General features: G+C 40.8%; 1 protein-coding gene across 2 annotated transcripts in view; it reads right to left on the reverse strand.

Annotated features, from left to right (window-relative positions):
• Positions 1-23,746, reverse strand: part of DCAF5 (DDB1 and CUL4 associated factor 5) — a 101,172-nt gene that overhangs the window by 68,180 nt on the left and 9,246 nt on the right. For both annotated transcript variants that reach the window (XM_028506520.2, XM_028506517.2), the window contains exons 2-5: positions 9,488-9,631; positions 6,640-6,676; positions 5,646-5,785; positions 3,720-3,849 (exon numbers count right to left, since the gene is read on the reverse strand). In XM_028506520.2, coding sequence (XP_028362321.1) covers positions 3,720-3,849; positions 5,646-5,785; positions 6,640-6,676; positions 9,488-9,599 — 419 coding nt within the window. In that variant the 5' untranslated portion in view covers positions 9,600-9,631. The remainder of the gene's footprint in view (positions 1-3,719; positions 3,850-5,645; positions 5,786-6,639; positions 6,677-9,487; positions 9,632-23,746) is intronic.

The raw sequence follows: 23,746 nt of genomic DNA on the forward strand, positions 1-23,746 counted from the left end.
GCCAAACAAAATATCTCTGTGGGTTGACTCTGGCCTATGGGCAACGAGTTTACAATCTCTGTTCTGAAGCTTTGCAGCAAGATAAATAGCACATGCAGGTTTCCAGAGTTAGAAGATCAAGAAACTTGAAAAGCTAACAAGCAGACAAGGGACTGGATCAGGAGACAGTAAAAAGAAGTTTAACTTTTAGAGGCAGAAAGTCTAAAGACTCGGAGATGGACCAACTTCAGAGCTGGACAGGTCTGTATTGGAAAAACCTGAGAGGAATTATTACAAAGTTCTGTTGCAAGGAGGTGCAGATCAAAAAAACTAGAACATAAAGGGATCCTAAATGATTAAAAAAGAGTGGGGGATATTACTCACACTCACACATTCTCTCTCTCTATTTTACCTCTGTGCCTTGATTTCCTTATCATTAAAATAGAAATAACAGAACCTACTTCAAAGGGCTCTCATGAGGATTAAATAACATTATTCATATAATTGTCATTATCCCTAGCAAGTAATGCTTAACAAAAGTTAGCTATCGTTTGTTGTCATGGAACACTGAGAGGTAAGGTAACTCACTCAAGATCACACCTGGATTTTGCACCCAGAACGTATGGCTTCAGATCCTTCACTCTAAACCATCAGGTTCTTCAGCCTCCAGTACCTTGCTGGGCTAGATCAGTACAATGAGGACATCAGACCAGACGCTAACTGAAGTCCCTATTAGAGCTGACATCTTATTCTACCAGCCAGCCTTCTAACCAGCTTATTTCACGGCAGCAGTAAGAAAACATAACCCTACTCACACTTCTACGGGTTACCAAGCTAAAGGAGGGAAGCACAGCTTAGGCTTGGGGTAGGTCAGAGAAACCATTCTAGTACGGGACAATCCAAAGGTTAAGCCAGGAAAAAGCCCCCTTAATGATCCTTGGTGATTATATTCATTCTAGGAGGCCAGTAGGCCTCTTGAGTAGGCCCAGAATTCACTCACATGAACAACCTCTTATAAGCTAGAAGTTACCTATTAGCCTGCTAAGAAACCACAATAAGCTCTAAATCTAGAATCTTTAGAACACCAAGCGACTCTTATCCTGTTGGGGGTTAAGGGTCTCCTTGAGAACCTAGGAAATTCTCTTTCCCCGTCTTTGGGGGGTGAGGAGAATGCCATGTGTGCTCATTCAGCTTCACAAGCACACACCATTTTACCTGCAATTATAAGGGGTTCACAAATTCCCTGAAATCTTTCCCTAGACTTCAAGTATCCGCAGTTCCAAGCTTTCTTCCCAGGAGATTCAGAAGTGCCCCAAGATCTGGGTTGGAGTTTCCAGGCAGCTGTGTTCAGGAGACAAACCATGTACTGCGAATGCAGCATAATGAATCCTGCATGGGAAAGACAAAGGGCCCTTTCTTCCTCCCCCAGACCAACTTGTACTGAGAGAATTCAGACAGAGAAGATCTGTAATTTAATCCCCAAACACCAGTGGATGGAGAACAGGACCCCAAGAATATTTTATGCCCCTTTTCTGAATCCTACCCGTAAAAACACATGGAACCTCCGAAGAGTTGAAAGTAACAGGTAAAACCATGCTGGTCTCCACAGCACTGTGCTCTTCCTCTTATAAGAAAGGAATCAGTCAAGACTACCAATTAGCCTTATTAGATGACTTTTCCCTAGTATGAACTTTGAAAACTAGAGGTACCAAAGAAACCATATAATCTCACCCACAACTGAAGGAGTACCCAAAACAAGATAGTATTTCCCTCCCATAAGACAAGCAACAGTTTAACTGTTGGTGAGAGTCTGGAGAAACGTGTGAACTCACGCACAGCTAGTGGGCTTATAAATCACTAGTCTTTGGTGGTGGTGGGACAACTGGACAATTTTTATGAACCATGTGAAAACATATACCCTTTGATGTGGCAACTCCCTACAGATACTTCTGCAGAGGTAGTTGAAGACAGATGGGCAACCAGGTTCAATGCTGCACTGTCTATAACAAGAAGTCCTGACTGCTGGGTGTAATCATATAAATGAAACATCATGTAGCCATTTAAAAAGTTTGCTACATCTGGCCCTGACCAGTGTGGCTCAGTTGGTTGGGCATCATTCCCACAAACTGCAAGGTCGAGGTTGAATCCCCCATCAGAGCACATGCCTGGGTTGCAAGTTCAGTCCCTGGTTGGGTCATGTACAAGAGGCAACCAACAAAATGATGTCTCTTTCTCGCATGGATGTTTCTTTCCCTTTCTCTCTCTCCCTTCCCCTCTCTCTAAAAATAAATTAAAATATATTTAAAAAAAAAACAGTAGGTCTATAAGTGCTGATATGAGGAAAACTCCAATATATAATTTTTAAAAAGTTGAAAACAGTGGATATTATGCATGATTCCTTTAGTCTAAATTTTTAAAGGACATACATACATGCTATTACATGTAATAAATTATGTTCCCTATTGGGAAATACCCTGCCTCGTTTCAGAAGCTGTAACCCTCCATGGCTAAGGCTGAGTGACCTTGGGGTCATAAGCCACTAAGGAGACAAAGCTTATCTCCCTGGCAGGAGCACTGCCGCTGCCCATTTTACTTCACCCTGCCTGGCCCCCAATGCATGATCAGTTAGCCAATGACAGGTAAGACTCCTCAAGGGAGGGACAACCTAAGACAGGCATGATCACGGGGCCCCCCAGGGAAGGACTTGGGGGGCTATAGCAAAAGGGGATGATGGACCCTCACCCCTCAGCTTTGACATAGCCTGAGTCTTCATTCTGTCTGAGAGAAATCTCCTAATCTCTTGGCTGCCTTACTTCCCCCACCTGACTTAAGCCTGAAACAATGACAGGGCAGTGCAGCCCTGTGCTGGAAAGGGCGGGTTCCCCAGGTGATCAGACCTAAGAAAGAATATGTAAAATCCTGTGAAATCTGCTTTGCTAAGAATGCTCTCAATTAAATGATAAGGGTCCAAGCAGGAAATGAGTTTGTTTCCCAAAGTTTTGTAGTCCCTTAGCTAACAGACCCTGACTCAGAATAAGCCCTTGTAGTTTGTTGTGTTATCCATTGTTTGATCCTTACTGCCTGACAATAACTGATGAGCTTTACCTGTATTCCTGTGCAAACTGAACCCAATAAAAGCCCATTGAGGAACAGGCTCCTGGCCCTTCTCCTTTGAGAGATCGGCCACCTTTCCTCCCCAAGCAGATCATATCTTAGTAGACTTATTCTCATCCATAGTGGCCAGGGGGGTGGCCTGTGGGCAGAGCCCCCCCCCCCACAGTTCCCGAAAGATACGTAAGAAACTGTTAACTGTGGTTACCTTTGGAGATAGTGACTAGATACCAGGAAAAAGAAGAACCATACCAATGTATAAACATTTAGAAAACATACCAGTAACAAAGGTTAAAAAAAAAAAAAAAAGCTCCCAGGCAACTGGGGAAACCTAGGAACCTGGGGCTAAAGACAGAAGGCAACAGTGAGGGCAGGCTCTCGCTCCTACTTCATGTATTTGCTAGAATTGGCCTCATTGAGAGTCCAGACTCCTCTGCAAGCAGCATGACTTCTCACACTGCCTGTCCCGGAAACACAGCTTCCCGGGCTTCGGAGACACTAGTGCATGTGAGGAGATGGCCAACTGAGATCAGCTGCCAGCAGTTTCTCACAGCTCTTGCTGGCTGATCACATTACCTGACAGTTGAGGTGGGGAAAAGTGTTAACACCTTATGAATAAAGAAGCTCACCTCTGAGGTTTCCGAATATCCCAGAGTCCTACTCCTTCCTTTGAGTTGGCTGTGGCCAACAGCCTGGGCTCCACAGGGTTAAACATGACGCTGTGGAAGGCTGACGGGTAGTTTGCCAGGCAGAAGGGCTCTGTGAAGAAAGAAACTACTATCAGTCCATCTGGGGCGCCTCTGGGCCAGGGACAGGCAGACAAGCAGGGATGTGAATGCGAGCAGGAGCGCACCCTCCAGTGACCACGCCAGTGGGCTGGAACCCCACCTCAGTCACCTGTACTCACAAGGATCCCGCAAGTCCTAGCACACACTTTCTGCACATAGAAAAAAGTAACTGAAATATATATAAACAAACCTTAAGCTATAGTATTCAGAAATACATAGAGCACCTATTCAGATCTTGTGATAAAACAGAGATAGTCACTGTAAAAAGGAAGTAATCTGCTTTACAGTAAGTAAAACTGAATTCCACATGAGCTGAAAAAATTCATGACTAATTACTGATAGGATTATTATACCTTAATCCAAATGTATGAGTTTTAGAAATTAAAAGTATTAGAACCACCTAAAAATTTAATGAAGAAAAAGCAACACAGTAAGAAAAATGAAGCCAAGTAAAAATAATAGTTTGCCCTTCTGGTCATATTGCTCCCTAAATTGAAAAGAAAATCGTCTCTGTCTAGAATTTTATGATTTCACCCCCAGTATTAGAATATTTTAACAACAACAACAAAAGACACCTAACACTTGAACCTGCATCTAGCCAGCTCCTAATCAACTTTACCTAGAAATCCAGCAGCCCTTGACTATATTAGCTAGCTTCGAGTGAGGAAGGAATTACCTGTATCTGGGAGGATATGCTCCTATGGAAGTTGTTTAGAAGTAATAGAAAGCATTCCCCAGTCTATAATTTCCATATGTGACACTTCATAGGTGCCTGTATGGGGTGGGACTCAGTTATTCCACCCAGCATGTGGTTCAGACAAAGGAGAATTTCACCTGCCAAGCACGTGGTGACTCCACCACAGCTGTTGCTTTGCAGCTACCTTACCTGGCCAACCCTAAGTACAAGCTTCTCTTATAGCCTGCACCTCAATAATGGCACAGCCCAGCACATTAAATGCTTAGAATATAGAATAATAAAAAGGCCCAGATGCTGCCAGACAAGGCAAGCAGCGAAGTAACTCTATGTACACAGGCATAATCATGACAAAGCTTCACCAAGGGTGGGGACAGGGTGGCACTGAGGGTAGTATTGGAGGAAAGAACCTTTGAAGATAGGCAGAATTACAGAGAGAAATCTCTCTGCAGGAAATGAGCTAAAAAATGCATTTCCTGAAGAACTTCAGAAAAATTCGACAAAACAACTCTTCATTTTATACTTCAAAACTCAAAGAACACATTTGGAAGAAGAATGTACCCAGATAATTCCCCGTAAAGAGTTTATTTGCTGTCATTTTAAGTTCCTTACATACAGTTAAGGTTAGGTTCTGTGGTTCTTTCAGCAAAAAAACAAACCTAAAATTAGGATTCAAAAAAGTACATAACACCCCCTTCTCTGTAAATAACCAAGAATGTGTGCATGTCAGAACCACACACAGAGCTGGCTCTTGCTTGCTAAGTTCTACAATGAGGCACCACATCTTCTGTTCCTTGGGGCCACTAAATACCAAGCTGTTGAGGTGTTTACTATAGGCACAGGGTTTGAAGAGATTCACAGGTGGCTAGAAAGGACTAGCAAGGGGCCTCACTTCTGACCACTTAGGGGTAGGGTGGGACCTCCAGAAACACACACCTGTGCCCCTATGTGAGAGTTTCTTCTCTGTTTACTTCACTCCCACCCAGGTTACTCAGATCATAAATTGAATCTGCAGTGAACTTGACATCAAACCCTTCAACACAATCCAATGGCTTTTTGCACAGTGACCTTACCTCCATGAGGGGACTCCCGAATGTCCCAGATGAGAACCCGGCCATCATCTGAGGAGCTGGCAAAAATGTTGTCATTCACTGGGCTCACCGACAAGCCGTACACTGCATCTTCATGAGCAAACACATCCAAGGTCTCACTGCTGAGAGACAGAGAGCAGAGAGAGAGGCACACGGGCACACACACATACACACACACAAAGACGGTGCAGAGTCCAAGCCCTCTAGTTCCTAGGGTAGGGTTCCCCCTTGATTTTCAGGAGAAAGGCAACCTAACTAAACTGAAAGGATATTACATTTCCTTTAAAGGTACGCATTCAACTTTCAAGTGAAAAAATAAATGTACAATTAAAGAGACTTTTTATAGGTTTCAGGGTAAGTTTGCCTTTTGTACTAAATGAGCACATTTAAAAATGACTCAAGAGATGAATTTTGTGTTTTCACTTACTACAGAATGCCTGTGCTTATGTATAGATCTGGGGGTGCCACTTGATTTACAAAAAGGAAAAGTATTAAAGCAGCCAGGTCTGATGCCAGCTGGGTAAAAGAGGGGCCCCTGCTGGCAGTCTGGCACAGTGATAAAAGCTCTGAGGCCAGGTTGCCTAAGTTCAGATCCTGGCACCACCCGACTTTAAGTTTCCTCATCTGTAATTGAGATCATATTGCCTCATAGAATTTACTGTAAGGGTTAAACTGATTAACACATACAAAGCACTTAGGATGGGGGCTGGCACATAAATCTTACCTATTATTATTATGTTTCCTTCCCTTCCAACTCTCCTTCAAGTTTTCACCTGAAAGCTTTATTTCATACCAGCTTTGCAAATCTTTCTTTTTAATCAAAATTTTATTTCAAAATTATTACAGAAATCTTCTTCAGAAAAGGACAGCTGGTTTCATGTTGTTGTTGTTTTTTCTTCAAAAAATAAAAACTACTTTGGGCTGCTTTTCATATGAAAAAGAGTCAATCACCTTCACACACTAACAATCTATTTACCTTTCAACATCATGGAGGATGACCTGCTCATCATTTCCTGTAAGGGAAAAAAGTAGGCATGTGATCACTCCAAGAAAATGATCCCTGTCCACATTACAGTTTAGTATTTCAAGGTTTTCAGGGAAAATTAAATATGAATGAAGTCAATGTTAATACAAATTAGGAGTTAATTAGAAAAAGATATTAAAAAATAATTAAGGATTGGACATTCTTTTAGAAAACTTTAAAAACATAATAATAACAACTAAGTATAACATAACTGTTTCCAAAATGTATCACCCATTGTAATGTTAAAAAAAAAATCTGTGGCCAATAAGGAAAAAGTAAATGATCAAGGACAAATCAATCTGAGCTAGCTTTTTTCTTTCTTTATTTTTTAAACAAAACACTCATTAACTGTGAGATCTGGAATAGTACCTGCAACTTTTCTATGCCTCAGTTTTTTATCTGCTAAATAGATACAATAATTGTACCTACCTTATAGGTTCATTGTAAGGATAAGAGCACATTTGTAAAAAGCATTGGGAACAGGGCCAAGCACTGAATAAGCCCCCAGTAAATGTTTACTACTATTTACATCCTCATCATCTCTTATAGCATTAAAATTTGATGACCATGTGATTCTAAATAATGGGGAATTTTTAGATATAATTTTTGTCTCTTGCATTTTCTTTATCACATCAAGAAATCTAAAAATACTACATTCATGATTATGTGTAGTCCCACCTTCAAATAGTTTATATAGCCAGAAGAGAATAACGTAACCATGAAAGACGGAAAGTAAAAAACTTCCATTTTATGCTGAAGGCACACCCAAAAGTCATTTCAATAGAAAGCAAAATTAGCGGTGGCCCAGGTCATCTTAGATCCCTGGCTCTAAACTCTATTGTGGGTACTTGCGAAGTAAATCAAATCCATACTAAGGCCTTCTGGGTAGCAGGCACAGGAGAGGTGCTGGGGGCATGAGAAAAGAAAGATTCTTCCCAGACCTTGAGGAACTCACAGTCCAACCACACAAATAATTAACAAAGTAAGTTGTCCTGTTATAGAGATCTGCTTAAAATGGGGACACAGATAAAGGAATAATTGTTTCCTTCAGGAGCAAGATGAAGTACACGGAAGAAGGGGAGAGTGTTTTAATGGAAAAGGATACATTTAAACAGAAACTCAAATTACTCAAAACTCTTACCAATGGGAGCCTTAGGGAAATTGGTGGGAACTGGACAATTAATGATGACCCATGAGGACTAGCATGAGCAAAAGGTACACAGGCACCTATGATGGCAAGTGGTTTAGTGGACTAGAGTACGAGATGCAAGGGGAGGGAGATGAGGCCAGAGAGTAGACTAGGGTTTAGACTGTACCCTGTGGACACTATAGTCAAAAAGATTCACATGATTAAGCCTTTGTTTTTACACTCATAGACACAGATAACAGTATGGTGACTACGAGAGGGGAAGGAGAGTGGGGCGAGGGAGAAGGTAAAGAGGAGATAAATGGTGATGGAGGAGACATGACTTGGGGTGGCGACGTATGATACAATATACAGATGATGTATTGTAGAATCATGTATCTGAAAACTATGATTTTATTAACCAATGTCACCCCAATACATTCAATAAAAAGAAAAGAAAAAAAGCCCTTTATTTTAAAAAGAAAACGTGCATAAGCAATGAACTAAAAGGAGGATTAGAGACTGGTAACAGAAATGACAGAAGGACACTGCAATAGTCCAGGCCAAAGATGAGGACCTGAATCGGGACAGAAGGTATGGGAAGAGAACGGGAACTAAAGAGGGAATGAGGGGTTTTCAAGTCTAGTTGGTGACTGACAGAATGTGCACATGAAAGAAAGGCATGTTTGAGGATGACTTCAAGATTTCTATTAGGCTGAACCATGTGAAACTGTCTTTTTTTGTAAGTTGAAAATACTTCAAGGTCAGCAGATTCTTCAAGTTAACCCTAACAACGTAAGTAACTGTGTAAATGGGGATTATAACTGAGAAAGGGAATCCAGGGAATAAGAGGAAATGTTTGCACAGGGGAGGAGAACTAATCATCTTGGTTTTAGGTAGGTTGCATTTAAACTGCTTCTGGAACAGACAGGGAGACACTCAGTGGGGAAATCTACAGCTCAGAGGAGCGGTCAGGACTAGAAGTTGGCTGGTCAGAAAGGAGTGTGTGTGGTTAGCTGATGGAAGCCGTCACGAAGAGGCTGGCCTGAGCGCAAGCCACTCCAGTTACACCCTAACACAACGTTTTTCAAACAGGAGCCATCCATAGGTCCTAAGATTGATTTGAGCCACAACCTTTAAAAACCTTAAAAATGAAATAGGACAAAACAAAAAAAACAAACGAGAGTGTACCACACATAGTAACATTAAGTGCTGTTTCACATATGTGTGTGTGTCTGTATAGCAGATTACAATGTAAAAAATATTCAACCAAAAAAAAAAGAGAGAGAGAGAAAAAGAGTGAGAGCCAAAGAATGAAAGGGCGGGCAGGGCAGAAGTGGGGGAGAGAGGAAAGGAAAGAAGGGGGAAGGAGGGGAAGGAAGGGAGGGATGGAGGGGAGAGAAGGGGAGGGGAAGCAGGAGAGAGGGTAGGATGGAAGAAAGGAAGAGGGAGAGAGAGGGGGCAGGGAGGAAGGGAAAAGGAGGAAAGTAAGGTGGGATGGAGATTACTCTAATACATGTGCCTAAATTGCTGAAATGCAGAAAAGGCAAGCTATAGAAAACCAGAAATTCTATAGAAAAATGAAGTAAAGAAAAATAAGGAGTTATTTTAGCACTCCTTTATGTAAAACACCAGCCACAGTGAATTTCCCCATGTGGAATTCTTCTTTCTTACCTCCAGAGAATACTTTGGTGTTCCCACTGTTGAAAGCCAGGCAAAAAATGTTGGAATGATGCTCTCCTTTCAACTGTATGGGCTTGACTCTGGAGTGGATAGCTTGTTCCATGTGCCATAGCAGAACCCTGCGATCATCTCCTCCTTAAGAGGGGAGTAAGAATCTAGGGTTAAAACAGCTCATATTTCAAGGGTGACTCTCGGTTTTGCTAGCTTTGAGTCCCATCTTTCCCCAGACTGCATCTCCCCAACTCCATGAGATTCTGATGAGACACATAAACCCAGGGCTCAACCCCCTTAACCGTCGGTAAATATATGGCCCCTAAGCCACTCACTTTTCCCTAGGAATTAAATCTCAAACAGACAATACAGAAAAGGAAAGGAATAAGCACTGATACTTAACTTCTCAAAGCCACCCTGTTCCTGACTTTGCAGAGACCTAGTTGTTTAAATATTTCTTCACTTACTACCTAAAATTCTTCCATTAAGGACTTTTTTTTGGGGGGGGGGGTCATCCAACAGTACCTGGGTTGGTTTCTAGTGCTTTCAACAAAAGAACTTAAATGTTCATAGCATACTAGTTTTCAAAGCACCCTCCTTGATGTGATCTCCTTGATGGTGGGACACCATACAAATGACAACTAAGGAACTGCCTATCTGTCACAGTAGCAGAATCTAGACAGAATCTAGGTCTCATGAACCTCAGTCCAACTCTTTCTTCTGCATAACTCTCAAAAAATCTGAATTAAATGAGCTGTATTACACTGTGTGAGTCAGCTCCTACAGATTAAGAATATTTATATTCTATGTATTATGTATTCTTTATATTTGAAGACACATTAAAAATATATAGAAGGATGCTAAACACTGTTGACAGTGGTTACTACATCCAGGGAATAAGATTAAAAGAGAGGTAGAGGACAAACTGTAGAGTTTTTACTTTTACTTTATATATTTGGTACTGCTTCACTTTAACAAGCTTATATTATATTCTTAATAAAAATTTTTAAAAAAATCTATCAATGTGTGGTTGTCTCTCATGAGCCCCCTACTGGGGTCCTGGCCCACAACCTAGGCATGTGCCCTGACCAGGAATCAACCTGGAGACCCTTTGGTTCACAGGCTGGCACTCAATCCAAACAAGCTATGCCAACCAGGGCATATTCCTAATAAAATTTTAAGTTACAACAGGAACAAATACAGGCAGCAAACTGTAACAAACTCTATACCTCTGCCTCCCCCACTCCATTCAATACAACAGACACAAATTGCAGCACATCCATACCACGTAGAGACACACACATAGCCATTAAATCAGATCTTTAAGAACTTGGAAACATGTCCAGAGGTCTTGGTTAAGGGGGAAATGAGGTGTAAAATAGTATGCGTACCAACATCCACTCATTAAAACAAATTCTTAAGAAGCCTCACAATAGCAGGAAGCTTGTCCATTTTGTTCACCGCAAAGTCCCCAGCACCTAAACAAGTGCCCCCGTAAGTAGATATTGATTGAATATACTTAAACTTGCATACTGGTGCTTTTTTAAAAAAGATTTTATTTATTTTTAGAGAGAGGAAGAAAGGGAGAAAAACATCTATCAGTTGCCTCTTGCACACCCTAAACTATTGGTGTGCAGGCACACCTGGCCTGCAATCCAAGCATGTGCCCTAATGGGGGATCAAATCAGCAACCTCTTGCACTAAGTCTACTGAGACACACCAGCCAGGCCATATCTGTGCTTTTATTTGCACATCTAGATGGCTATAAAAGAAGTTTTTTATAATGGATACCACATCTAGGCTAGCGGTTTGAAGAGTTTTTAAAAATGTGTAAAATATATATAACATAAAATTTACCATTTTAACCATTTTTTTAAAAGATTTTACTTACTTTAGAGAGAGGAAAAAGGAGGGAGAAAGAGGAGAGAAACATCAAGTGTGTGAGAGATACATGATCAGCGGCCTCTCGCGCACCCACAACAGGAATGGAACCAGCAGCCCTGCAGTTCTCAGGTGGCGTGCAGTCCACGAAGAGCCACACCAGCCAGGGCCCATTTTAACCATTTTTGAGTGTACAACTCAGTAGCCTTACATATATTTGCATTGTTGTGCAACCAACACCACTATCCATTGCTAGAACTTTTACATCATCCTAAACTGAAACTCTGTACCCTATAAACAATAATGTCCACTTGCCTCCGACAACCACCACTTCACTTGAGGCCTCTATGAATTTGACCACTCTAGGTGTCTCATGTAAGTGGAATCACACATTTGTCCTTTTGTGTCTGGCTTATTCGCTTGGCATAATGTCTTCAAGGATCATCCATATTGTAATGTGTATCAGAATTTCATTCCTTCTTAAGGCTGAATAATATTCCGTTATACATAAACACACACACACACCACATTTTGTTTAACTATTCATCAATGGACATTTTGGCTACTGTGAATAATGTCACTCAGAACATGGATGGACAAATATCTGTTCAAGTTCCTACTTTTAATTCTTTTGAGTATATACTGTTGAGAAGCTTTTGTTTTCATTTATAACTTTCTGTACTAGTTGACTTTTTGCCATACACATATTTCCTTTAACAATTTAAAAAACACTAGAAGATAATAGTGATCAAATCATACTCATTCTTCCTTCTCTAGAAAAATGTTGCCTTTGCTCCTTGGGTTCCTTTGTTTCTTGAATCCCTCCTTCCTTCCATTGTTGGTCAACATCAAGCTCTGACTCCTTGAAATTGCTTCCTTGTCTACCAGACACTCCCTTACCTGTAGTTCACAGTGTTCTGGGTTTAAGGTTTGCCTATTTCGACTATGAGTTTTCTGGCCTGGGGCAGTGTTACCTAAATTCTGTATTTCTACAAGGTCATGAAAATAAAGTTTTTGGTTTTTGTTGTTTTACTTTATTATTGTTTTAAAAATCCTGACCCAAGGACATGTTCATTGAGAAATATTTCTTTGTGCCAAGTCTCTGTAAAAAGTGGAAAATTAAAAGATAGAAGCCCACATATTTCTTTTACTTACTCATGTTTCTAACCTAATCTCCCTGAGCCTGAGTTTTATCAAATACAAAATGAGGATCACAATAGCTCTACTACCATGAGTTTTATAGATGATAAAGCCAAGTACCAGAGAGGATAAGCCAGTACTCACTTACAGGCAGTTACTGCCATAGGGCAGCGATTTCCAACCTTTCTCATCTCATGGCACATATAAACTAACTATTAAAATTCTGTGGCACACCAAAAAATTTTTTTTGCTGATCTGACAAAAAAAAAGGTATAATTTTTATTCATTAACACCAGATGGCTGTTGTTGTATTGGCTGTTGTCATTTTTTAACTTGACAATCTAAGAGGTAAAAGGTCAGAGCCCCTGACTAAATAGTCAGGTATTGCATGTTTTAAAAATTCTTGCAGCACACCACTTGAAAATCACTGCCATAGGAGAATGCAGGCTTCATGTTGCCAGGTCTTCCAATTTTTCAAGAGAAGATAACAACTTGATTTTGCAGGCTGAATGGAGTCCTCAGTAAAGGCTGTACCTGGCCCAGGGGTAAATCAAGGTTGGGTGATTTGCCCAAGGTCACAAAGCTGTGGTCCTATGGCACTCCCTAAATCAGGGAAGTGCACCTGCAAGTATGAAGAGATAAGGCAGGAATGTCCAACCTTTTGGCGTCTCTGGGCCACACTGGAAGAAGAAGAGTTGTCTTGGGCCACACGTTCAACACACAAACACATGAAAATTGATGAGTCAAAAAAAAAGGTTTTAAGTAAATTTACGATTTTGTGTCAGGCCGCATGCAGCCCATGGGTTGGACACCCCTGAAAGGGGAAGGTAGCATCACACGGATTTTCCCCTTTACTGCAGAAGCAGCCAAAGGAGGGATAACATTTACAGATATTAACTTCCCCTGATACCTTGTCCTTACCTAGTATTCTTGTTCTAAAAGCAGAGTCTATTTATATACCTATTATCTCATTTTTCCACATGTCCAATTAGGTAAGTAGGGTAAAAACATTATCCCTATTTTAAAGATGTGAAAAGTGAGCCCTGGCTGGTGTGGCTCAGTGGATTGAGTGCCAGCCTGCAAACCAAAGGGTCGCTGGTTCAATTCCCATGCAGCCAGGTCCCTAGCTGGGGGCACTCGAGAGGCAACCCTTCACACTGATGTCTCTCTCCCTCTCTCCTTCCTTTCCCCTCTCTCTAAAAATAAAGATGTGAAAAGTGAGGCACTGTCTTGCTTCAATGATGGAAGCCTTGACTCCTAGTCTTAAGAACTTTACATTAAATGGGAAGCAGGAATTAAAGTAGCAACAGCACCCTAACTAACCAGCTGGGATGCCATGAAATAAAATGGTTTCTCTAAAATCAGGTGATGAGTAGCAGTGGAACTGGGCAGAGGTAGGGTTTTAAAATCCCATTCCAGCACACCAATCCCAAGATAATGTCTCTCATTTCTGAGAGTAGAAAAAGAAATTCAAAGTTAACAACACCAGGATCACAATAGAGCTGGAAGACACCCAAGAGATCACCCTGAACATCCCCATTTTGCCAGTGAAAAAAACTAAGGCAGAACAAGGTAAATTCACCGATCCAAGAATTAAACGGACCACACAAAAACAAGCAAAGCAAGTGAGAGCTTCTGGTATCATAACTGGTAAGTCCTCTAAAACCAGGTGAAAGCCTAAAATCAGGAACACCCACCAGACCCAATACTGACCAGCAAAATATCCAGGGAAATGAGGGGAAAACCTGACAATCGGGATCCAGTCAAACAGAGAGAGACCAAATCCTGAAATGGCCCCATACCTTCCTGTAGCTGAACTGGTCAGGCCAAAAGACAGTGAAAACCCAATCCAGTGAAAAGAGGAATGCCATGACCTGTTGTATTTACAGTTTTAACACAGCAAACCAAGGTGTTAATAACCACTTGGCAGAAAGCACATGGTTACAGTGTGTTGGAAATCATCTCAAAAGTTCCAAGTTAATTCTTTCTTTGCTCGTAGTAGCTAATCCTTTCCCTCCTCCCAGTCCTTGGCCTAATCATCAGGAGACAAGAGAAAAAGAAAAAGAGGGATAGGGACTCTAATCATACAGAAAGTGTCAGGAATTGCATTTTACCAATTAAGAATTACGTGCAGAAATTCAGTCATAACAAAAGCTACACTAAAATATTTAATTCCAAAGCAAGCACATACCTTACAAATTACACAGACAAAATCATCCCAACTCACAAAATCCTCATTTCTTCTGGGAACCAAAGGGACAGCAGCTTCAGCCTTGGTTCTCTCAGCTTCATCATCCCAAAATATGGAAGCCAGAGAATTGGTCTCTTCTATTGAACAGTTATAGACTTTACAGGGTGTTTACTTAAGCATCTACACATGCAATTTCCCACAACGCAGGAGGAAACCACAATGCTAATTACTGTCAGGATGCCGACTGACAACGGCTGTGGCGTCTCAGGACGTCCTATTCTATCTCCTGCCCCAGAAGCAGAGTGGGATTGAGATCCACGACTTCTGATTCTAAAGCCCCTGCAGAGGCCAATGGATGATTTCAGACAGCAGAGCAACAATTTTAACAATTACGTATTTTAATGTGTATTGGCAAAAAACAAACAAACAAACAAACCCACTAGTATATAAAGCCCATGATTTGGGAGGGAAGGGAAGGGTAAAAAAGTGAAGGGGAATAAGAGGTACAAGTTTCCAGGTATGAAGTAAATAAGCCATGGAGATGTACGCTCAGGGAATATAGTCAATAATAGTTCGATAACTTTGCATGGTGACAGATGGTTACTAGGCTTAGGGTAGTGATCACATAAGGTATATAAATGTCAAATCACTATGTTACTCACCTAAAACTAATTAATATACTATGTGCCAATTATTCTTTAAAAACTTTAAACCACAATTTCATAGATATTACATAATATAGTTTCCTTTCAAGCATTGTTTTAAGGGACGTCAACTAAAAAAATGTTTAAATAATACCATAGCAATACCTCTTAAATATGACAAAAGTAAAAAAAAAAATGTAGAACTCAAACTTCTGAAATTTCAAATAGTTTACCAGGCACCTTTATTACCTATCTCTTTAAGGGAAGGCCTCTATATATCTAAAGCTAGGATTTGCTACCTGTTTAAATGCAAATGGTAACCAGGGATCAATCTCAAGAGGTATTAGGAGAATGTTGTAACAAAGGTGCAACCTAATCAGTTGTGATGTAACCAGCCTAATGAAAGACTACGAAAATGGCCCCCCAAAAAGATGAAAAATTCAGAATCACTAATAATCAAGGCCAGTTATGTGAGAACCAAAGCAATATAAATTTTTTAAATGACACCATTTTTCACATACTAATTGAACTGGCAAAGATTAAACAACACTCAGCAATAGCCATAATGCAGTCTCAATGAACTGGTACAAATGTAAATTAGTTCGACCATCTTTAAGGGTAAAAAAAAAAATATATATATATATATAAATATAATGTATTTTATAAATATTTTAAAAATCATATCCTTTGACCCAGAATCCCATTTCTAAGATTTTATTCTAAAGGAAAACCCTGCTTGGTGTGGCTCCGTGGACTGAGCATCAGCCTACGAACCGAAAGGTTGCTGGTTTGATTCCTGGTCAGAGCACATGCCTGGGTTGCAGGCCAGCAACCAGTCAATCTTTCTCTCCCTTTCTTTCTCCCTCCTGCCCCTCTCTCTAAAAATAAATAAAATCTTTTTTTTTAAAAGGGAAAAAAACAACCAACTCAAATTCTCACGAAGGTTTAGCTACAAGAATTGTAATGAAAGCCAAAAACAAAAACAAACAAACAAAAAGCAAGCAAACAAACCATGTGAGGGAAGTCGTTAAATTCTGACATAGGCAGGCCCTGGACAGGATACCATGTTATGTTATGACATGATATGTTGTCACAATATCATGCTTTAGAACAGTTGTTCTCAAACAGTGTTCCATGAACCCCAGGAGAGCTGCAAAGTTGAAACTATTTTCATCATAACACTAAAATGTTATCTGCCTCTTTCACTGTGTTGACATTGCGTTGATGGTGAAAAAGCAATGGTGGTTTGCAGAACTACTGGTGTCTTAGGGCTAATGAAGGCAGCACAGCAAACGGTACTAGTCATTAGTGTATCCTTAACTGCCACATGCTGGCAGTAAAAAACAGATGTCAGTTTCATGCAGGTCCTTGATGAAGCAGTAAAAATAATTTTCTCACACTTCAACCAGAGCACGCATCTTCATATTTTGTATGATGAAATGGGAAGTACACATGAAGTACTTCCACTGAAGAGCAAAGGACAGCGGTGACTTTGTGGAATGTGTGTGTGTGATCATTTATATTGGGAGCCAAACTGGCTCATTTTTTCATGAACACCATTTTTACTTGAAATGACTGACAAACTACGGTTATTCAGACTTGAGTACTTGGCAGACACTTTCTCCAAACAAACAAGATGAACCTGTCATGTCAAGGAAAACAACTGGTAGTATTCGTAGCCAGTGATAAAAATCAGAAAACACCTATATTCCCAACAGCTCAAGCAATCATCTTCCAATACTTAAAAGCTTTTCTGATGAGATTGGTGGTGATATTAACAAATGAGATTTCTTAAAATACATAATAGAACATGTCAAGATTTGGAAAATCTGCCTAACTCAGGGAATCAGTGTCTTTTAAATGATCAATGTGTCATGGTTATAAAACAATGCACAAAGCTCTTCTAATCCTTTAAAACAACCGTAGGAAGCAGCTATTATCATCCTTATTGTCCAGATGAAACTACAGATAAGCTAAACCACCTCACCGTGCAGAGCAACCAAGAGTGTGAGCTGGGACCCGAATCCAGGTAATCTACCTCCAGCGATTGCTCCTTGCCATGACACAACACTGCCTCTCAAACACAACAGGGGCCATATAGCAAAACTGCCAAATTAAACTGCATACTGGAGAATACTCAACCCATTTTAAAGGACAAGCCACTACTCAGCTCCAGCCAGTTACTGCCATTCAGGAATGCAGGCTCCAAATGGCCCGATGTTCCAATTTTTCAAGAGAAACCACCAACCTGAGAGGAAGGCTTTAAAGGCAGAGTAAAAGATTTTAATGTAACAGACTATGAGAAGTTCTCTGATATGGTTTCATATTGTATATTGTAACTAATCTTTAAGAAACTTCCACTTGTTGCCTTGGCTGGTATGGCTCAGTGAATTGAATGCCAGCCTGCAAACCAAAAGGTCACGAGTTCGATTCCTAGTCAAGGCACATACATGCCTGGGTTGCAGGCCAGGTCCCCAGGTGGGGGCATGCAAGAGGCAACCGATGGATGTATCTCTCGCACATTGATGTTTCTTTCCCTCTCTCTAAAAATAAGTAAATAAATTTTTCAAAAAGAAAAAAAAAAAGAAACTTCCATTTGTTGAGTTTTGGCAGAGTAACAAAGTAGAAATACAGTTATTTGATTTGGCGTTAAAATACTCTTCCTCTTTTTCTAATTACATATCTGTAAGGCTGAATTTTCTTTATATACATCGCTAAACCACTATTTCACAACAGAGTAAATGTAAATATCTTCATCATGTCTATTACGACATTAAAGAGATTTGGAAAAATGTTCAGTGTTACTCTTCTCACTATTGTTTATTTTAGAAGTTATTTTCAATTAAAACATTATTAATGTAAAGTTTATTACTATATTCTTAAATAACCTTTAAACTTTCTCAGCTTTAAATTCTAATACAATAAAAATCAGTAAGGTGCTCTCACCCTCGTGAGAGGAACATTCCCGTGCTTTTCGCTTCCTCCTCTTTTCCCCTCACAGGCACGCATCTCCTAAACTCCAAGGCAGTGGTCTCCAACCTTTTTGGCATCTGGGACCAGTTTCACGGAAAGCAATCTTTCCATGGACCAGGGGGTGGAGGGGGTGGTTGTGGGATGATTCAAGCTCACCTCCTGCTGTGAGGCCCAGTTCCTAACAGGCCTGGACCAGCATGGGTCTACACCCAAGGGTTGGGGACCCCTGCTCTAAGGGACCCTAGGAGATTTGCAACCAGAGGAGCAAAGAGCAGCGACAGCTCATCCCTAACCCCTCCCAGGCTAACAACCCCCTGAACCAGTCCCCGAAGCCCCCATTTCTGACCCTCCAGTGAGCTGACAGCAGCCCTGCCTGGGCTCACTTCTTTCCTATAATGTTTCCAGGGAGCCAAGGCAGCCTGTCAAGTCTCTGCCCTGTTGCTTCTCGTGTCCTAGGTCCTTTCTTATTTCACTGTCCCCAGCTTTAATAAACATACTCTTAAAAATCACCTGGAAGAAAAAAAAGATAAATATAACCAACATAAACTGGAATTCTTTGAGGTCTTCCATGATTTTTAAGAATGTAAAGAGGCGCTAAGGCTAGAGTTTGAGAAGTTTTGCTTTGGAACAGAAGTTCTCAACCAGAGTGACCAGAGTGATTCTGTCCCCCAGGAGAATTTGGCAATGTCCAATTTCTGGCTGTCACAGCCAAGCAGATGCTACTGGCATATACTGGTTACAAGCCAGGGATAGTGCTAAACATCCTACAATGTGTAGGACAGCCCCCTGTAACAAGGGGTTATCCAGCCCAAAATGTAAGTACTGTTGAGGTTGAAAAGCCCTGCTTTTCAAGAATATGCAATGACCTATGAAAATGTTAATATTATGTAAGAGAAAAGTTACAAAACAGCAGAGATGGCCTAATGTCAATTTTATTTTTAAAATATGTACATATGCATATAAAAAAGGCTAAAATATGTCCCATGTCCATGTGTCAAAAATGGTCATCCTGAGTAGGTGGAATACTTCTTACTTTCTTTAAATATCTTTTCCCCAAAATTTCCTATAATTAATACATGATATTTTTAAAACTTATAAATAAGTGGAAAGCCTGTCTTGTAAGTGCCAAATTCTAATGACTTGTATGATTCAACAGGAAATTCTCAACAGTAAAGTATGGAATTAGTGAAATGAAATGTCAAAGAACAAAAGCTTCTTAAATAAGGCTAGAGGAGTATCAAAAAACACCCCCAACCGCAAAAAAAAAAAAAAAAAAAAAGACCCTTACGGACTCCACAATAGAAGGACCTTCCAAGAGGAAATTAAGGTGGTGATGCTCCTAACCACAGACTGTCTCTCTGTCCCGTCCCTTTTCTCTTGCCATAGACAGCTAGAAGCTGAAGCTGTCTATGCTAGGAGCACAGACAATATGCTCCCCCTGGTTATATCACACCTGCTCTTCATTCATTCTGAGAGGGTTATGATTTTTTAGATTTTTTTCAGTAAGAACACTGCCTGTCTGACTTTTGCAAAATTCCTTGCATAAAGAACATTGACAACACAATAAAGGCTTCTTGTCGCTTCTTGGTCAATCCTAAAAAGATTGAACCAATGCAGGCCCCAATGCTTTTTTAGTCCTTCTAGGAAGGCACACAATACCCACCCCCAAGCAGGTATAAACAGAGATGTCAACTCTGAAACGAAATCAAGGCTGCTTGAAGCTGGTTGCCAAACATGTAAACTTTGGTTTTTTCTTGCTCATATGTCTAAGGCAAAACACATGCCTCAGGCATCTCCGGCAAAAAATGCAATGTGCACTTGGCCATCAAACATCATTACAGCATCTATAACAAAAGAAACATTACAATCTCAGAGGCTCCACTTAGTCACTTGGCCTTAAGGACTAACACAAAAGGTACAACTGGAGCCCTGTCCGGGTGGCTCAGCTCATTGGAGTGTCATCCTGTATACCAAAAAGTTGTGAGTTTGAACCCCAGTTAGGGCACACAGCTAGGATGTGGGTTCAGTCCCCGGTCAGGTGGGTACGGGTACGGGGGGCAACTAATCCCTGTTTCTCTCTCACAGAGATGTTTCTCTCTTTCTCTTCCCTTCTCTCTTACTCGTTTCCTCTCTCTCTAAAATCAATAATAAAACATATCCGCGAGGATTTTAAAAAAAGATACGACTGGAATTTAAATACAAGACTTGAATGGAAATTCAGAATGAGGGAAGTTGTGTAACAAGATCTGACAGGCATCTGGATTTGCAAAACATTCCTCCTCCTCCTGAGTAATGTTCTTGGAAGGAAACAGACTTTCCGAAGTCAGGAAGTACAGGCAGGCTAAGAATTAAAACTGGAGACCTGGCCAGAATGACAGTCCTGCCTGCCTCTACCCTGGAAAATCTCTACTTACTCATCTGTAAAATAATGGGACACCACCAACTTACCCAAAACAACCATTTTGCCCTGGCTGGGCTACTCAGTTGGTTAGAGCAGGGTTGTTCAGATCTGCCAAGGTTGTGGGTTCAATCTCCAGTCAGGGCCCGTACAAGAAGCAACCAATGAATGCATAAATAAGTGCAACGACAAATCGTGTTTCTCTCTCTCTAAAATGAATAAATAAATTTAACAAAAAACAACTATGTTCAAGGACAATGAAACCTCCTATCAAATGTACTGGCAGAATAAGCCACCTAAAGAGTTTAACACTTTACCTGAGTAAGTCCCTTACAAATGCAAAACCTCTTAACTTTCCCTACTGAGGGACCAGATCAGAAGACCCACAATTTAACCCTGACTGTACTACTTAACTAGTAGTGAGCTACTGGGCAAATCACTTTACTCTTTGCTCCTTTTCATCACTAGGCCTTTCTAGCAACAGAATTCTATGATTCTACAGAGAAAGAACATCAGTAGTATAAGATCACAAGTGAGAATGGTGAAATCAGGACTAACCTAGATTTCTTAAACGTCTTTTAAAAAGATTTAATTATTTATTTTTAGAGAGAAGGGAAGGGAGGGGGAAACTCTGGGAGAGAAACTTCGATGTGAGAGAGAAACATCCATCAGTTGCCTCTCCTATGCCTGCTGACTGGGAATCAAACCTGCGACCTTCCACTTTGTAGGACAATGCCCAAACAACTGAGCCACAGTAGTCAGGGCTTAAACTTCTTTAGTGATGACATTCCACGACGTGAGAGACGTTCTAGAGCCAACTGGCTATATACCTGAAAAACTACAATTCCTGAAAACCCTTCTCAGGGCCAGTCTACTCACCGGAGGAGGCCAAATTTTACTGCAGACTAAAGTGCTGAGCAGATGCGCAATACTAAGCCTGTAGTGTGGTTTTAATATCAACAGCGTATCTACTTTGAGTAAAAATTCTTCAGGGAAAAAAATTCCCAACTCAGAAGAGAATCATTCCTCAAACACCTTTCTCCAAATTCAACTCTGAAAACTAACAACCTACAAGAAGACTTAAAAAAAATAAATGTACATATGAACAGAATAAGACTTCTAAGAGGAGGTACACAGAAAAAAAGGGGTAACTTAGTTTTTGAACTAAACATTTTCTTAATAGTTCCCCCCACACACACCTTCTAATAAGACAAGGAGTGGGACTAACAGACCTTACAGTCTCTCGGGCTCAGTCCAGTACCTTAAAAGTGGCAGCTGAAAGTGCTTGCTTCAGCAGCACATACATTAAAACTGGAATGATATGGAAGATTAGCAGGGCTCCTGCACCAGGGGAAAAAAAAAAAAAGTGGCAGCTGAAAGACAGGACGTGGAGAGAAAAGGAGGCTTGCAGAATTTTCCACCAGAGGCATTCAATGGTGAATGGGAGGAGTTAAGAGACTAAAGCTTTGGATTTTCCTGAGTACCAGACAGCTGGGATATTATGAGTAAGTGGCCGTGTAACTTATCATCCAAGCTAGGGCCTTTGTAAGAATGGAAGAAGCACTAGTAATTACACCAAGACAATGGAGAAATTGGGACGGTCTCAAGTGAACCAGGATATATGGTCACCTTAGTTATGAAGGATCCCAGCAGGCAGCGAGGCAGGCAGGGGACCTACAGAGTTACCTTATCAACCATATAAAGTAATCTTACCTCACCTTATCAACCTGCAGGAGGCCCAGCACAGAGGCAAAAGGGAAGATGGGAATCTGCCTTTCCACCGCCATCATCTCTGCTATTTGGATCTATTTAAACTTATCGATGTCCTGAAATGCCATTTTCTTGTTGATTCCCACATGCCCCAGCCCTGGAACATCACTTCCATTTTAGAAATGGCCCGAACAGGAAAATGACACTCAGAACACACAGACTTGATCTCCGAGGCGTATCAACTCTGAATCCTGAGAGGTACATGATAGAATCTCGGTATTCAACACTGCAGAGTGCAAGGAGTGAAGAAGGCAGCAAGGAAAGTGTGAATATGCAGGTGTGGAAACAGCAGTAACTACAGCGACAAAAGACCATTGTCATGTCTTTCCCTAAATCCCTCAGGAAAATTGTTGTGAAAAGCGAGGGGAACCTAAAAGCAGAATCCACAGAGCAACCCTCCTTATTTACTCAATCAGTGAACAACCTTAGAAATAAAATGCCTTCTTTTTCACAGAAGAATGAAGTTGCCAGTGACAGAAGTAAATTTTACTGGAGAGAACACTACACTTCCAGGTCATTAAGGATTAAACAGGCTTATCGTCCGATCTAGGAGTTATACCTCCTATTATGACACTGTGTCTGTGGAAAAGTGATTCCAAATAACTTTCCAAGTGAGTGCGCCCTGGGCAAATAATCTCACGCTAGGTTGTTTAAACCTTCTTCTAAAAAGCACTTTATTTTGAACCACATTATTCATCTGTGCCTCAGGCATATTTTCTCCCCATGGATAATTATGAGGAAAGATACATATTTGTCGGTTGAAATTCAGCCAAATGCACTCAACCAGCAGATATCTAACTCAAATTACAGGCTCAGTAAATACATATATATTGTTTGTACTTTTAGTTGGGTTAATGGAGAAGAGGAACCAACCTAGTAATCAGAGTATACTTAGTTTTTTGGTTTTTTAAAGATTTTTAGTTATTTTTAGAGAGGGGAAGGGAAGGAGAAAGAGAGGGAAACATCTATGTGTAGTTACCTCTTGCTTGCCCTCTACTGGGGACCTGGCCTGCAACCCAGACATGTGCCCTGACTGGGGATTGAACCAGCGACCCTTTGGTTCACAGGCCAGTGCTCAGTCCACAGAGCCTCACTAGCCAAGGCCAGAGTACACTTACTCTTAATTAGCCTCAAGTACGTGACTTTAACACAATGTGAGGTTCATCACATGATTTACGTAAGTGTGGAACACACAAAATGTAAAAAGTAGACTTTAGACAACTGCCAAGACCAAAACCCAGGTGAAGTCATTTCTAGCACCA

The sequence above is a fragment of the Phyllostomus discolor genome, chromosome 1 (assembly GCF_004126475.2).
Source record: "Phyllostomus discolor isolate MPI-MPIP mPhyDis1 chromosome 1, mPhyDis1.pri.v3, whole genome shotgun sequence".
In the NCBI taxonomy this organism is placed as follows: domain Eukaryota; kingdom Metazoa; phylum Chordata; class Mammalia; order Chiroptera; family Phyllostomidae; genus Phyllostomus; species Phyllostomus discolor.